The sequence below is a fragment of the Rutidosis leptorrhynchoides genome, chromosome 1, assembly GCF_046630445.1.
Source record: "Rutidosis leptorrhynchoides isolate AG116_Rl617_1_P2 chromosome 1, CSIRO_AGI_Rlap_v1, whole genome shotgun sequence".
NCBI classification, from domain to species: Eukaryota; Viridiplantae; Streptophyta; class Magnoliopsida; order Asterales; family Asteraceae; genus Rutidosis; species Rutidosis leptorrhynchoides.
Window position 1 is genome coordinate 262330582 of NC_092333.1, and position 18226 is coordinate 262348807.

An 18226-nucleotide genomic window follows, 5' to 3' on the forward strand; every position below is an offset into this window, starting at 1 on the left:
ATGAATATATATACATATATATTTTCTTCAAATGTAATCATGGATTTAATGAGTCAATATGATATTAATCTCATTTGATTTACCGTTAGAACTAGCATATATAGTCTCTAAAACATTAGAGATTACATAACCGTCATGTCGAACGAAGATAAATGATGTAGAACGCCATGTAGAATGATGATGATACTCGAGGTACATAATGAGATGTTGAGGCATGGATTGTTGATGGTACTGGTGCTGTTTATTGATGGTACTGTTGGTGTCGGTGATGTTGCTGAAGCTGAGAGGTTTTGCACCATATTTTTCGGAGTCATTACTTGAGCTCGAAGTTCGTTGACTTCTTCTATTATTCCGGGATGATTGTCGGTCGGAACGAACGGATGAATACGGTTTAGAATTGTTGATAGAATATAATCGTGTCGAGCTACTCTAAAAATGAGAGAGAAAATAGTATCACGAATAGGTTCGCAGGTAAGTGCTTCAGGTTCTTCGCCAAGAGGGGAATGTGGTGGATGGAAGGGATCACCTTCTTCTTGTTTCCAATAATTAAGTAGACTACGAACCCATCAGATGAATTGGGGATGGCTGATTGGCTGATTCATTCTGGTGACGCTGCTTCTGAAGCTTAGGTGAACATCCATGTCGGAATAGTTGTCGGGTTCCGAAGAACTTAAACTAGTGACAAATTCCATTTCGTACGATTGAGTAAAGGATTTTTCGATAGGAAATGATTTTCGGATATCGGATGATATTCTAATTACATAGAATAACTATACATAGTACAGAAGATCCCGTAGATTACGGAGGGAATTATGGAATATGTCAGGCAATAGTTTACAGTAACAGATACGCTAAGATATGAATTTTGTCTATACACTATTCATGCAATCAAAGCAGTAAGATGTGTCTAGACTAAGAATGATAAGCAGGTAATTTCCTAAGGATGATAAGCAGCTGATTTCCGACTAGAAATGATAAGCAAAACTTTTGACATGCAGACACGGTCGAAGTCCAGACTCACTAATGTATCCTAATGACTATCAGTTAGACACACTAATGCAGACCTGGATCGCTAAGACCACCGCTCTGATACCAACTTTCATGACCCGTCCTAACCCATCTGAACGAAGTCCATATCGATTATAAATGATTCGCAATAGTTGATTACATCGCGAGGTACTTGACCTCTATATGATACATTTTACAAACATTGCATTCGTTTTTAAAAAAAATCTTTCTTTACATCGAAAGTTGATGGCATGCATACCATTTCATAATATATCCACTATAATTAACTTACTAATAATCTTGATGAACTCAACGACTCGAATGCAACGTCTTTTGAAATATGACATGAATGACTCCAAGTAATATCTTTAAAATGAGCAAATGCATAGCGGAAGATTTCTTTCATACCTGATAATAAACATGCTTTAAAGTGTCAACCAAAAGGTTGGTGAGTTCATTAGTTTATCATAAACAATCATTTCCATTATTTTAATAGACCACAAGATTTCATTTTTCACAAACATCATTCTCATATCAGGCATTTCGCAAACTGCATAGAGATAAAAATCATTCATATGGTGAACACCTGGTAACCGACATTAACAAGATGCATATAAGAATATCCCCATCATTCCGGGACATCCATCGGACATGATATAAAAACTCGAAGTACTAAAGCATCCGCTACAACGGATGGGGTTTGTTGGGCCCAATAGATCTATCTTTAGGATTCGCGTCAATTAGTAGACTGGTTTACTAATTCTTAGGTTACCAAGCAAAAGGGGCATATTTGGCTTCGATCATTCAACCATAGAATGTAGTTTCGATTACTTGTGTCTATTTCGTAAAACAGTTATAAAAGCAGCGCATGTATTCTCAGTCCCAAAAATATATATTGCAAAAGCATTTAAAAGGGAGTAATGAAACTCACAATAATGTATTTTGTAGTAAAAATACATATGACGATATTGAACAACTGAACAATACAGGGTTGGCCTCAGATTCACGAACCTATATCATTAGTATATATATTAAAATGTATAATCGAAATCGAACAAATTTGTATTTTAATATATTTCTTATATCAGTAATTTATTGACTATTTGTTTATATTTTGAAATCTTAAAATTTGTATAACTATATGTATATATATATATATATATATATATATATATATATATATATATATATATATATATATATATATATATATATATATATATATATATATATATATATATATATATAACAGATTTAAAGCAATAGATATGTTACGTATTATAACTATCCTATATTGACGTTTAGAAAAATATCATATTAGGTATTAAAAATTTATATTGATTTATTTGAAATATTTATTTGGAATAATAATAATAATAATAATAGTGATAGTAATAATAATAATAATAATAATAATAATAATAATAATAATAATAATAATAATAATAATAATAATAATAATAATAATAATAATAATAATAATAATAATAATAATAATAATAATAATAATAATAATAATAATAATAATAATAATAATAATAATAATAATAATAGTAATGTTAATAATGATAACAATAATATAATATTAGTAAAGATCATAATAATAATATTGTTAATAATAATACTTATTAATATCTTAAGAACTTAACGGTTTTATATCTATATTTACATATGTATAGATACTTTGTTTACAATATGCACGATCGTAGTTATATCCTAATCAATATAAATCTTATATTTACATAAATACTTATCTTATTCAAGATTATAAGAGTTTCCATAATTTCCAAGTTTAGTTCATAAATGTATAATACTTATTAATAATAATAATCTTAATTGTACTTTAATAATAATAATAATAATAATAATAAATGATAATTAATACTTATATTAGTGATAGATTTATATATATTTTTTTATGATAATAATAATATTAGTAATAACAAAAATGATAATAATATTAATTATACTAGTAATCTTATTACTTATATTAAATACAACAATCATAAGTAATAATAATAATAATACATGTAATAATAATAATTACTAATAATAAACATAACAATAATAATTAAGAATAATAATAATAATAAGGAAATAATAAAATAATGAAATTACAAAGGAAATACTACCTTAGAACTCCCTTTAAAAAAAATTGTACTAAACGAGGATTGAAACCAAGACCTCTCAAAACCCGACACCATTCCTAAACCACTCTTCCGTTCCATCAAATTTGTTTTAATTTAGCCTCTAATTTATTTAATTATCTTATGACCTGGTTCCTTTTCCTCTTCATCTTAAAACCATAATCGACTAAAACCACTTTCGTGAAACAAAACATGGATACAGAAGTCGAATATAGGATATTTCAACAATAGAACTCGATTCATATTGATTGGGATTACAAAGAATATTAAAATAATTTACAGAGTTATCGGCAGTTTAAAAAAAATGCAAAGAAACAACCCATATGGTGATTTTGGAATTTAGATCATTTCAGATAGTAATTACAAAATGAAAAAGATCCTAAATCATTTTTAGAAACTTTCTATACCCTCAATTGGACCTGAAACAACACATTCAGCACAAATTTCTTGATGAACCAAAAGTTTGACTTTTTTGAATTTGAATGTTTGACTCTAAAATTCGTGATTGATATTAGAAATTGGGTTTTGAAATTTTGCAGCTACCTTACACATGGGATTCCTAACAGAATTGCTTTATTACTTTTTAAAATTTCATTTGGGATCAAGTACTTGATTGAATGAATAGAGAACAGGGCTTATCGTCATTATTCTGGGTTTTCTCTGATTAATTTGAATCAAGCAAGAGCTGTTATTGATATTTGTAATTTGTACTAGATAATGTGAGTCGGAATTTTATCAACTGACAACTGGATTGGATTTTTATATAACCCAATTGAATTCGATAGCAGGAACCTATCGTACAAAAAAAATATAAACAAAATAAAGTCTGACAATCGATAGCTACAGATTTGGATTCTTTCATGTAATTCCACACTAATTGGTACGACTAATTAAACAGAAAAACAATCACCTACAGTTTTGAGAACGATTGAAAAACAGCATACAATTTTCCTGTGTTCATATGTATATGATTAACCGTATATATATACTGTATAAGTATATGTATATGTATTTATGTATATTTGTATTTGTATAAGTGTATATCGATTATCTCTATCTGTATATTATATATATAAAGAAAACATAATAATATTAATTATACATACATCAATTTTTAATATTAATAATGGAACTAATAATAATAGTAATAATAATAATATATAATCTTAATACTAAAAAAATTGATAATAGTAACAAAAATGATAATAATAATATTTTTAGTGATAATAATAATAAATTGTATTATTTTCTAATAATTATAATGATAATGATAATAATAATAATAATAATGGTTCTTAATGACAAAACATAATAATATTACTAGAAATCACAAGTTACATATTTCAATTTTTATATCTATATATTATATATTAAATTATTATTAACTATACAGATATCAATATTAATAATAATAATAAAAGTAATACTTGCTATAACCAATTATGCTTATCAAATCTCATATTTATATATTATATATTAAGTTAATAATAATACAAATATCAATATTAATAATGAAAGTAAGTATATTAATAAAATATTTATTTTAACTTGTAATTAAATATATTAATATTATAAGTTATTAATCATGTAACATTTAATACATATATATATTAAATCTCTTTCTATTAGACAACCACAATTATCAATCAATTCAAGAATAAGTATCAACGAGAATAATAAAGTGTTCAAGCTATCAATCATCAAACAAATAATAATCAATCATAAAAATTACATCCAACAATGTATTTAGTCTAGATGAACATAAAGAAATTAGCCAACAACCATGTTAAAAGATAAAATCAAAATCAATTGGGAATTCATAAGTTTGAGGAAAGACTCAACCAAGGATGATGATGAATCTTCAATGTTTGTGAGATTGCAATGCGTTAATGGATTGATTGGATGAGATTGGTGACCTTGGAATTCCCCAAAAATCACCTTTTTTTGTCCTTCAAGCTCTGAAAATTGGCTGCCTAAAAAGATATATCAATTAGGGTTGAAAATCAGCTTTTATACCCAAAAAGGTACCAGGCCTCGCGCGCGCTTAGATAAGCGGCACGGCGCTCCGTAACAAAGGAAAAGTCTTTTTCTTTTTATTTTTCTCTCGGCTTGGAAATGCTGTTATACGGAGCGGAGCGCCGATTTTTAGAGCGAAGCGCCAACTTGCTGAACGGGGTGCCAAATATTGGAGCGGAGCACCGAATTGTTGTCACTTTGATTTTCACTTCCCTTTCAACTTGAACGCATCAAAACTCAAATAATACCCAAATGATCATAAATAACTTTGCAATTCAGGTACATAGAATATCAAGGTGTAAAGTGTACCTCGGACAACCTCCAACTGCGTAATAATGAACTTCTCGGCTCCAAAACCATAATCCACATAATAATCACGAATATTAACTAAAACCGTATCCAAATGGACTAAAAATGACGGATATTGCCATGATAAATATATGAGAAATCTGCAATATAGTATAAATACATATCGTGGCGATGTACGTGATTTACTTGTGTTGCGTTCCTAATCGAGTTCATTTCTTAGAATGAAGACGAGGAACGAACATGATAACGAAGACCAAAGTGACGAGAACGATTTCACGGCCAATGTAGAGACCATCATGGAACGCCATGTTGCGGCTTTTCTCGAAAACATCAAGAAGGTATTTCAAGAGTCACTCAAGGAACAAATAACCAACATGGTAAATGAACAAGCGAGCGCTATTGTTCAAGAAGAGTTAGAGAAGAGGTTTCCTAAGCCTCACGACGTGAACGTGACGGGCGATGTGGGGGATGTTGGAAGAAGGGATTTTCTTTATAAGAACTTTAAGTTATCTTAACCTCCCACGTTTGATGGTGAGAGAGATCCGCTTAAAATTACTCGTTGGATCTCCGATATTGAAGGGGCTTTTCGAACAAGTGAGTGTCCTCTTGATAAGAATAGGAGGTACGGTAGTAGTATGTTGCGGGGCGATGCAAAGCTATGGTGGGAAGCGAAAATTCGAGTTTATGGTGAGGAATAAAGTATGAGTTTGACTTGGGATGAGTTCAAGTCGGAGTTCTTCAAGGAGTACCGAACTACAGCTGATCTTTCGAGGCTTAAAGATGAGTTGCGTGCGTTGAGGCAAGGGTCAATGGATTTGAACACTCTCAAGTCTACCTTTTTATCAAAGGCCCAATTTTTCCTGGAGTATGTCGGGAATGATCATATGTTAATGGAAGACTTTTATCAAGCCTTGAATGATGACTTGAAGAACAAAATTAGTAGAGGGTCGGTGAACTCTTTTGAGAGGTTGTTTGAAGTGGTGAAAGGTTTCGAGACACTTGTCCTGAAGCAATGTGGTTCCGATGTTAGTAAGCGAAAGTTCGAAGCTACGATTCATTCGAACAAGAAAAGTAAGAGTACTTCCGAGGGTGCCAGAAGCGTGAAGAAGAGTGGTACAGGTAGTTTTATACCCACGTGTTATAATTGCGGACAGCGGGATCATTTGTCGCGTGAATGTACGAATGCGACTTCTAACAAGGTTACATGTTTTAACTGTCGGAAGGTTGAACACCAAAAGTTGGAGTGTCTGGATTTGGTTGGTGATGCCAGGGTACGCAACTATGTGGCGATTAGTGACGATGTGTGAGAACCTAGCAATGATGTTTCAGGTACTTTTCGATTACTCTATTGAAACGTACTTATGATTTTGGTTGATGCAATGTGTTATTGCGTAGTGTAACGGAGGGTAGCGTTCTTTATGGAATTACCCTATGACGATGGTTGGGTTGACGGACGAAGGGCGCAAGACTTGGTGCTACCAAGCATTCCTTAGCGTTGAGTAAAAGATTTTTACCAAGCCATGGGAATAGGTTCTGATGTTGTTTGGTAGCGCGTAGTCGCTTTTATGTCGGAAATTGATGAACCATAAGATTCATCCGACATATTTGATTTAAAGTCACTTTAGTGGTGGGATGGGTGACATCGGATGAATGGAACCCTCAAAGTCGAGCCTTTTGGTCTTGATGAATGTTGGTAGTGGAGTCTATGTGATGCGATGTCAGGTGCCTCTTTCATACCTGCGAGCGTAATATTCGACTCCGATGATGTTGTGGTTGCATTGTACTTAGGGTGCCGGTGAGAAACCCTTAGGTGTCAGTGTGATTTTGTAGAAGTGACAAGCAATAGCAACTGGATGATTGAAAGAATAAAGCTTGTGTAATTTGTGGTGAACTCTTCGTTTGAAATGATGAAGGATAGGATGAATTCTTTCATATGCTCAAGGTTGGAGCAAAATGTTGTGATGGGTCGGGTGAACCCAATTGATAGAAAATTCTACCTTTCGGGTAGTGTTGTATTGATGTACAAGATACGTAATGTGTTTGCTTTATGTCGTTGCTTAAATGACGCCAACGAGTGACGGTGAGCGTCAACTTTTAGTGTTTGAAATGAATTCTTAAGAATTCGAGGACCACGACCGATTGGGAAATTGGTCGCGTATACCAGAGAGTGGTGAAGTTCACGGGATAGTAATACCATGGCGATGTGGTTATGGAACATAGTTCCAAGTGGGGAGTTACACTCCCACGCAAAGAGGTTCTAGTGTGGAATCTCGAATGATGCTCGTAGTTAAATTGGAATTAGTGTTGGGACCTAGGTTGGTCGGTTTGTGGTAGAGTATAATTTGGGTTAAATTGTATTTATTGGTTTGGATGTAAATTACTACTCGAGGTGGAAATGTTGTTTAGCTCATTAAGAGATAAATGGGCAGGTTCGACAAGCAAAGTGAGGTCCCTTGGATGAGGGATGAGTTCACCGAATTCTCTTTAGAGGGTTGTTGTATTGTGCCTATGAGTGATATAGGTGATTTCTTGCTAGGTCGTGATGGCGGTGCATGTAACTCGTGTGCGGGGATTTCAAGTCGAGTGGAATGATTCTAAGTATGCGTATATACTTAGCTTGTTTGCAAGTATTGTGGCAAGTGTTATCCAATTGTGAGGATTCACTTTTCGTTGGCCACGGGTGAGGGGTGGTAAGTAGTAAGTGTTATCCATAGGATTCACTTTTTGTGGCTACTTATCGAGTTGTGGAAAGCGTTCTGTTAGGATTCGCTTTTCTTTGGCCATGTGTGAGGAGAGGTAAGTGTGATCTGTAAGGATGCTCTTTTTGTCGACCTCTTGTTGCGTAGTGGTAAGTGGTTAACATTTGATCTACCAATTTTCGTCGGCCACGTACGCGTGAGGATGTGGGGCAAGTGGTATTCAATCGTGAGGATTCACTTTTCGTCAGCTCCATTGTGTTGTTTGTTGGCCATATTGTTGGTGTGTTGTTACTTTAGCAATGTAAATGATAAGGGTACGCTAAAGGAATTGCTAGCTCGGTACGAGATTTGGAATGTTAGATTGTATATGTCGGGCGTTCGAGGCATGAATTCGTTCCGGTTTGGGAATGAAGCGAGTTTTAGTGCTCGGATTCATGGAATTGATAAATCGCGGGTGACGATTTAATTGGGAAAGGTAAATTATCGAGAAAATTTGCCTAATGGACTTGTACGAAATCTTCAGATTAACGGATAATGTTGTAGACATCGGGTTTGGATATATGTCGAAGGACCGTAGAGTGTGAGTCCGGATTGTTAAGTAACGAGGATCACGAGGACGTGATCGAGTTCAAGTGGGGGAGAGTTGTAACACGCTGTTTTTCGTAGCACGAATTGTGACGATCGCTCCAAATTCATATGGACAAACACGTCATTCATTGATTTCATTGCGAGGTATTTGACCTCTATATGATACGTTTTGTAAACATTGCATTCTTTTGAAAAGGCACACCATAAATGAATATTTAAATCAAAGGTTTTCGACATCTGATGATTTCTACATATAGACAATCACCGTATATAATAGTTTACAACATCATTTCTGTTGACAATGCAGTCAAAATAAGATACATGGTGATGATTTGGTAAATGCAACGTCTCCTTGAAAAATATGTCATGTAAGACTCCATGCACATAGCTTGTTTAACATCTAAGCAAACAGCGGAAGACTTCTAGGAAACCTGAAAATAAACATGCTAACAAGTGTCAACACAAAGGTTGGTGAGTTCATAGTTTTAATGTTGCTCATAATCTGTATATAAAGGTGGATCACAAGATTTCAGTTGTTTCATTCAGAAACGTTTATCAATAGATTCTACATAACAGAGCACCCTGGTAACTAAACTTAACGCTATAGTGATAATTACCCCATTCGTTTTAATACGCGCAAACCAACGTGTCTTAAACTCAAATAACATACGTCCGTTAAAAGGCTAGCGCTCTAGCTCGGACGGGGATGTCAAGCCCTATGGATCCATATACAATTATTCGCGCCCACCAGTCCATATCCTATGTACTGGCAGCTACTAGTTACCAAAGCTAAGGGATTTTCGGTTTAACTCAGTGTAGAATTTAGTATGTACTTGTGTCTTATTGCGTTTAAAATAAATTGCATGTATTCTCAGCCCAAAAATATTTAAAGTATTTAAAAAGGGAGACTATAAACTCACGCATATAAATATTGTATATCGGTTAATAAAGCATTTGTATGTATTCTCAGCCCAAAAATGTAGAGAGTAAAAGGGATCTTATGAAACTCACGCATATAAATATTGTATATCGGTTAATAAAGCATTTGCATGTATTCTCAGCCCAAAAATGTAGAGAGTAAAAGGGATCATATGAAACTCACTGTTTAATATTGATATACAATATTGTAGAAAAGCACGTAGACGCATCGGAGATGATAAACACGAGGTTTGATTCACAAAAATACCCTCGAACATTACCCATAATTTCCTTGGCAATAACCCATATTTTTCTTAGCTCTAGCTCGCTTGGAAACACGTTTTGAAAATTACTTGGACAGCACTCCGTCGTAATATTTTATGTACATTATTATTTTTGTATCGCAAAAATAATAACACTAATAATAAAAATAATAAGATTAATAATAATCTTATTAATAATAATAATAATAATAATAATAATAATAATAATAATAATAATAATAATAATAATAATAAATAATATTACGGAGTATATCTATATTTGTGTATGTGTGTGATTATCTCGAGCCAAAAACTGCAATTTATAGCAATCATACCTGAAAAAGTACCCCATGCGATCTTATGGGGTTTAGCCTCCTTGGCCATGCGATTGCATGGCTGGAGGATCCAGCTCATAAACCTTTGTCTCGTTGTTTGTCGACGTATTATATATATTAATATAATACGTAAATCGAATATTAAATTTTAAAAAGTCGTATTTATTAAATACTTCAGGGGTATTCTATGTAACTTATAATTAATAATTTCTATCATGTCGTTTTCATGTGAATAGTAAATGAATTAATTTAAATTCAACTATTTAAGCTACACGTTGTACGTTGTGCTTTACAAATTGTACATTATTAATTTAACTTCGTTTCTTAAAAAAAATACAAAAATTATATCATAAAAATAAAATGACTTAATACGTAAAAAATTTAATTTGAAATAGCATCGTTTAATAGTAAATTTTTAATCATTTCGTATATAAATATTATTCGCATGATTCCGTATATATCGAAAACTCTTATATTTATTAAAATATGTATATAATACATGTTATAACGTTCGTGAATCGTTGTACAAACAGGATGGTCAAAAAAAAAATCATTTTCAAAAGTTTTAAAACTTGTCAAAATTCATTGCTTATCATGTCGGAAACATTAAATCATAAAAAGATTAAGTTTAAATTTGGTCAGAAATTTCCGGGTCATCACACGAATGTTCCGAGAGGTGTTTAAACGATGAAGTATATTATTTTATTAATAATATAATGTTTGAGGTGTCGGGTATTGGAAACGTGAAGAATAGAGCATGTAAAGAGAGGTTATGCGCACCTTCACCAATTTAGTCATAACTTCCTCATACGAACTCGTATTGAGGCGAATCAAAAGCCCAGACGATCTTAATTCAAGCCCGGACATTTTTAATTTCTATTGTTAAGTTGAAAGGCTGTAGGAGCGCCGCTTTTGGGCTAGGAGCGCCGCTTTTAGTCTTGATTAGGTTCTATTTGTAATTTTGAAGAGTTAAATTAGGGGCAAATTGGTCCTTTCACTTGGGGACAAATTTTAAGCCACAAAAGGGAAAGGTTGAGCTCATTCAACCTTATCTTCACCCACCTTATCCTCTCACCTTCAACCTCAAGTTCTAGAGAGAATAGAGTGAGAAAGCTTGAGAAAAGGAAGAAGAAGCTTGTGTTCATCAAATTGAAGCCCATTTCTTGTGTTGTTGTTGTGCTAGCTTCGTTTTCTTCAAAAGGTAAAACCCTAATTCGGATTTAGTTGTGTTAATTCGTTTATGATGCTAGGGTTTGTGTTAAAGTTGGTGTAAACCCCATTTCTTGGAAGTTTAGGGTAAATGGGTCAAGTTTTGGTGTAAGAACTCTAATATTGGTGGGTTTAGGGTTGGATGATGATATTGTTAGTTTGTAAACTAAATTTATTAATGAAATCACTAGTTGACTTGGATTGTTAGTGATTGGGTGTGTAAACTTGCAATTTTGTGTTTTGACTTGAGATTAGGTCAAAATGGGTTTTATGTCAAAATGATGCAAGTAAATGTTTTGATGATTAAACATTGAGTAAAATGTGGTGTTGGAACATAATCATTAACCAGCCCACGTTCTTCCATGAACTTTACTAAAGCGGTACCGATTCTGTAACTTTTAGCTTTTCGGGTCTTACAGCCTGAATCCTGAGATGGACCAGTTGACACCTCTGCTTTAGCCTTCGGTGACTTTCGCGGTTACCCTCACTGAACCGACTTGAATCTATGTCGGTTTGGGGCACGGTCAGTTCACCGGGAGGATCGCCCTCCCAATTTGAAGTTTTTTCCTGGAAGTTCCATCAGAAATTGATAGGAATTCCACGAGGATTGCCTTCTCTTCTAATATATATATGTTTTTATTTCATTATTAACATCCAATCCCCTGCTAATAAGAAAAACGAGCAATTGCTAGTCAGCTTTCATTTTCTTCTAGTTAATTGTGATTATGGGTAATTTGGGCGAGATTTGACTTAGTCAAAATGGAAGTAAGTGAAAATGGGTCAAAATTGCACCTATGGTATTTTGGTTATAAGCTAGAGTGTTTAGCTTAATTGTTTGTGAATTACTTAGGTGATTTACATTTGGACGATTAGGCGCTCAAGCGGGATTGGCTCTTCAAGTAACCGAGGTGAGTGGAATATTAATTTGGTTGCTTGCGTGCAACGTGGCAAGTGTTAGCCGGTAGGATACGCTTTTCATGGGCCACAATTGGGTTGTGAAATATGGTGAGTAATATTCGTATGGATAGCTCTTCGTTGACTATATTGGGTGCGTTAGGTGGCGAGTGAAATCCAGAAGGGTTAACTCTTTGTTGGCTACATTTGGGTTGAGGCATGTGGTGAGTGGTTAACGTTTGAACTATAGCTCTTTGTCGGCCACATGTATATTAGGATAAGTGGTGAGTGTTATCCGTTAGGATACTCTCTTCGTTGGCCACTTATCGGAGGATGGTAAGTGTATATCGCGCGGTTTCACTTTTCGTCGACCATCCTTGTGAATGAGGTAAGTGTTAAAGTTTCGGTTACACTTTTCGTCGGCCTCTTGGTGCGTAGTAGTGAGTGGTTAATGCATTTGACCTACCGCTCTTCGTCGACCACGTACGCATTGTGATGGGTGGTGAGTGGTTAACGTATGTGACATACCGCTCTTCGTCGGCCACCATCGAGTCGAATTTCGACATTGTGTATCTTGGGTTGTGTGAGTTTTATTAGCATTGTACGTTTGTTTATACTATTATGCGATTTTCTAATGATATGTGTCGTTTATGTAGGTGTATGCATGTGATTGAATTATGTATGCATGCGTATAAGTATTGCATTCACTAATCAATTAGCTTACCCTCTCGTTGTTTACATTTTTAGGTTCGGAAGCGGACGTGATAAGGGTATGCTCGGGATTTAGATGATTTCCTTATTGTTGCTTGCTTGGATTACTTTTGGATTCGACCTAGGATTTGGTAGTTTATCCACAAACATCATGCTCGTAGTTTGTTTGGAAGTTAAACTTAATTGGGTCGAAGTTGACGTTTTAAATTTGTAAATGGGTCGTTGTGGTCTCGGGGACGTTGTGCCCATTTTTTTGTCTAAATACTTTTATTTTATGAATTAAATGTATTTTGAGTCATATTTAGCCTTGTGCTTAGGACCTTTGGGTGCTAACTTGTGTTGGAGTATTTGGGTTGGGATGACACCTAGTCAAATTTCGAAACTGCACTTCCCAGGTACAGGAGCGCCGCTCTTAGGGGCAAAATCGCCGCTCCTGGTCAGCATCTGGTGGTATTTTTGATCAGTCGGTAGAAACGCCGCTTTTGGCATCAAAAGCGCCGCTCTTGGGTCCCAAAAGCGCCGCACCTATTGGATGGTGCGCCGTTCCTGTTTTAAAAAAAAAATGTACGTTATTGGTTGGTTGTCGGGTTAGGTCGTTACAAGTTGTATCAAAGCATGGTCTAAGGGATTTAGGTGACTTGAGATTGGCGCCTAGACTTAGATTTCTTGTGTGTGCTATTATGCGGGACTTGTAGGATTACAGGTCGGTTCGGGTTTTAGTTAGTGCCTTAGAGAATAGGTGAACTAGCTATGTGTTGATTATGTTGTTACTAATCATGTTGTTTTGTGTTGAGCATCTAGCGAGATGGTTGTTGTATTTGTGAGCTCGGCATGGCGTGTGATCGTAATAATGATTCGCGACCATTATTACGGTTGCACACCAAGTCAAGCGAGTGATGTACAACAAGTATTGAACTAGACGGAGTGCACAGCTGGTGATATATATATATATATATATATATATATATATATATATATATATATATATATATATATATATATATATATATATATATATATATATATATATATATATATATAGTATAAATACATATCGTGACGGTGTACGTGATTTACTTGTGTTGCATTCCTAATCGAGTTCATTTCTTAGAATGAAGACGAGGAACAGATGATAACGAAGATTAAAGTGACGAGAACGATTTCACGGCCAAGGTAGAGACCATCATGGAACGCCATTTTGCGGATTTTCTCGAAAACGTCAAGAAGGTATTTCAGGAGTCGGTCAAGGAACAAATAACTGACATGGTAAATGAACAAGTGAGTGCTATTGTTCAAGAAGAGTTAGAGAAGAGGTTTCCTAAGCCTCACGACTTGAACATAGAGGGTGATGTGGGTGATGTTGGAATAAGGGATTTTCTTTATAAGAACTTTAAATTATCCTAACCTCCCACGTTTGATGGTGAGAGAGATCCGCTTAAAAGTACTCGTTGGATCTCCGATATTTGACAACAACGTTGCATAAACATCTATACAACTCCACTAGCTCGATAACTTCTGTCGCTTACCAAACTCACAACGAGTTCCCGACACCCTCAACAATCATCAAAAGCTTTACAAGATTGTACGCCTGCATATTCCAAGCATCTTGAAATATCCGACCAAATATTTGGTCTCTCGTTTCAAACCCCGCAAGTATCAAACTTTCTCGATAATTCTCACAGTCGACTTTCGAACCAACGCGTCCCTTTCATTACAACGCCTCCTAAATATGAGTTAAATCGCCCTACTAAGCTCCCGTAACAAACCTACATCTCTGAAAATCCAACGCGTATCACCCGAAGTTTTGGAGACAAGACTGTCTCATCACTCGCGCAATCAAACCCGAAAAGTTCTTCCAAATCTGTAGCAAAATCGAAAATCGATATCTGTAAATCTAACTGTCCGAACATCACCAGAGTTTTACCTGGCATAGATTCGTATGTGTAGCACCTCCATTTCAAATTCAGGTAGATCCAATAGTAGACGAACCAGCAATGATCTTTTCTCAAAGATGCACGATCAAACCCTTAAGAGTTTTTCCTGGGTGGCAGCAACTTCAAAAAATCATATCTCCCATTCCGATCACTATCAAATTTTGACTCTATTCATATTAACATGTCTAGAATCTACAGTAAACAAAGATGATCTAACAATTCACGAACCGGCTATGAATTTCCTACCACTGCTACGCCAGAACCTCCAAATTTAGAAAATCTCTCTCACAACAAAACCTATCGATACGACCACCGACTCCGTTACCGCCATGAACCACCACAATAACCTATTATAAATCATTCTTGCATCATGATGATTATAAAGATCTATTTATCTCATGAGTACATAGACATACTCACGAGTTCGCGATCTCCTAGCCATTTGATCTAGATACATATTGCATAAACCCTAGACCCGTCGTTCATTCACCATGATTTTATTTTCCGTGTGCCTGATCTTCAAAACTTGAAGCTTTGACACCACTTGTTAGGATTTTGCGGATCTAAACAAGATAAGTGACTTATACCAATCACTAACCCGCAAACGATCAACGAATAAATAAAGCATAAAAAGATAATCTAAACATATACTACACAAGGATTTAACGTGGTTATATCACAACTCCAAACACGGAAAAGGGTTTACTCCATGGGCTCAAACCACAGATTTTCTACTATACATTTCGTGCATACAATTACAGGTTATGTTGGGTTCTATTTATAGTGCTAAACGAGTTAGACTCGCAACGCAACAGGACCCCTAATCGCCTTTAAACTGCTGCCTGCCGAACACCTTTTCGCCACTGCGAGTTTCCCAATTAGGGTACCGAAATCTTCAGCTCAAATCATGTTTCTATGTTTGCACTTCGCTAGCACAACACTAACAATTCGGTCGTGAGCTCATTTTGCGATCGCAATCCAGATCGCGAGAAATACCCTAGACCATGAACTTGATTCTTGTTTAATACGACTTCACGCTCTAACATAGGAGTATGTAGCTAATATTATTATACAAAAGTCTATACATTAAGATGATGAAAATAGTTCTTTAAGAAACATAATGGCGTGAACATCCATGTATGTAGTGGTTTATTGCATTGTTAATTAGAGTAATTCATTAGCTTGGGGCTTTTTTTCATTACCTTATTTCTTATAAGCATAAGAAATAAAGCAAATAAGTTTTAAAATCTTTTATTAGTTTATTTGTGCTAAAAAGACAATAAACTCTTCCAAAACAACCCACTGGAACACCTCAAATAAAACTTGTTAGCTTATAAAATCAACATAAACAAATACGGAGTAATTTATTTGGTCTTATTGTTATGTGCATTTTCCAGCTAATCACTGTGTTTTGCTCCATATTTAATTAGGTTCACGGAGTACACGATGTTAGAAAATATTTAAGTTCCAAATAAATTTTAATGCTAGACTACAATAATTCAATTATTTTGTGTACAGTTTGGGAAAACAATTGGCTATAGGCTTTGCATGTTGTATATTTAGTAATAAACAAAAATAATAATACTAATTTCTTAAACTAATTTGCCACCAAAGCAACATGTGATGTTTAGAACAAAGACATGAGCTAGATTGATAATTGCCAAATCATTATAACCATTCCCATGTGGACACCATTTATTTTTAATTATTTTTAATACAGTAATAACTTTTGGTTCATTTCTGCCTACATAAATGGGATTCATTCTCCATGTCTTTTACATCGTCATCTTTGATTCACTGCAAAAAAGAAAATGGCTAGACATATTCTTTTTTTCACGGTCATAATGTGTCTTGTTAGTGTGTTAACAGCTGGAGATTGGAACATTATGAATCGGAAACTCAAGTATGGTGTTCAAATAACCTTAAAGAACTACTGTGAGGCTTGGAGGATGAATGTTGAGTTGAACAACATTCGTGATTTCGCTGTAGTTCCATCCGAATGTACCAGTGACATCAAGAATTATATGACCGGGACCCAGTTCAAGATCGACTCAGAAGCCACCATAGATGAAATCACACTATACCTCAACAGTCTCGGTGATCTAAAACAAGATTGTAAGAATGCTTGGATCTTTGACATCGATGACACCCTTTTGTCAACTATCCCTTACTACAAGAAACACGATTATGGGTACGTTATATTCCATATTTCCATCTTATTTACTTGGTGTAATTTTTCTAATTACAGCCCTTATAGCTGTCTAGTAATTTATGCAAAAATGAAAACAAAGGTTGTACATTTTGTTGGTTAGAAGGTAGTTATTACCAAAAAGTGGTAGTTATTTACAATATACAAACAAAAATGTGTGTCTGAATTTTTTTAAAGACAACCCTGGGCCTGTCATTAGCAAAGTAATTAATTATTATCATAACAAAAAATTTCAATTTTCGACCTTGTATAAATATGCAATCATGACGTCTGCATCGTTTAGAGGGGAGCCATTGAACGTGACCGATTTTGAAGAATGGATGAGCAAGGGCAAGGGTACCGCAATGGAGTACAATTTAAGTTTGTTTAATGATATTAAGAAAAGAGGAATTCAAATCATTTTGGTTTCTTCAAGGAAAGAACATCTTAGAACTGCTACTGTCGATAACCTTGTTGATGCCGGTTTCTATGGTTGGAAGAGTCTTTACCTAAGGTAAACAACTGTACTGTCATTATCTTTTTGTGATTTATACCTACATCTTGATTCATTTGTCTAACGATTTGCGTTCCCCTGAAACAGGAACGATGAAAACTGTTTAAAAACAGTTCAAGAATACAAGGCTGGAGTAAGGACAGAGTTGATCAAGAAGGGTTACCGTATTTTGGGGATTTTGGGTGACCAATGGAGCAGTATTAATGGACTACCAACGGCTAAACGAACATTCAAGCTCCCGAATTCGCTTTACTATGTTGCTTAAATGGCTGGCCTCAACAATTTTCAAGGCATTTTTCTCTGTTTATACCATTTTTCATATATGATTGAATTGTTGTAAATTTAGTGTAATTTTGGGTTTTAATCTACACTTGTAAATGGGTTTGGAGGTACGGAGTGTACACCCATTAAGTGATAGATTACCCGAACCCAAAAGTGGTTTTCCATTATTTACTATCATGACTTGGTCTACCTAAAATTTGACTAAGTGTTT

The 18226-nt window shown here is 34.6% G+C and overlaps 1 protein-coding gene across 1 annotated transcript; it reads left to right on the forward strand.

Annotated features, from left to right (window-relative positions):
• Positions 1 to 16842: 16842 nt before the first annotated feature.
• LOC139869254 (acid phosphatase 1-like) lies at positions 16843 to 17998 on the forward strand. The gene is made up of 3 exons (XM_071857573.1): positions 16843 to 17222; positions 17524 to 17733; positions 17821 to 17998. Exons 1-3 carry the CDS (start codon positions 16843 to 16845, stop codon positions 17996 to 17998), a joined length of 768 nt encoding a protein of 255 aa, XP_071713674.1.
• Positions 17999 to 18226: the final 228 nt, after the last annotated feature.

Excerpts from the sequence above, each read along its gene's own strand:
- LOC139869254 (XM_071857573.1), top strand. The coding sequence starts at position 16,843 with ATGGCTAGACATATTCTTTTTTTCACGGTCATAATGTGTCTTGTTAGT. Across the intron at positions 17,223-17,523 it reads TACAAGAAACACGATTATGG|AGGGGAGCCATTGAACGTGA; the intron begins GTACGTTATATT and ends TGCATCGTTTAG. Across the intron at positions 17,734-17,820 it reads TGGAAGAGTCTTTACCTAAG|GAACGATGAAAACTGTTTAA; the intron begins GTAAACAACTGT and ends CCCCTGAAACAG.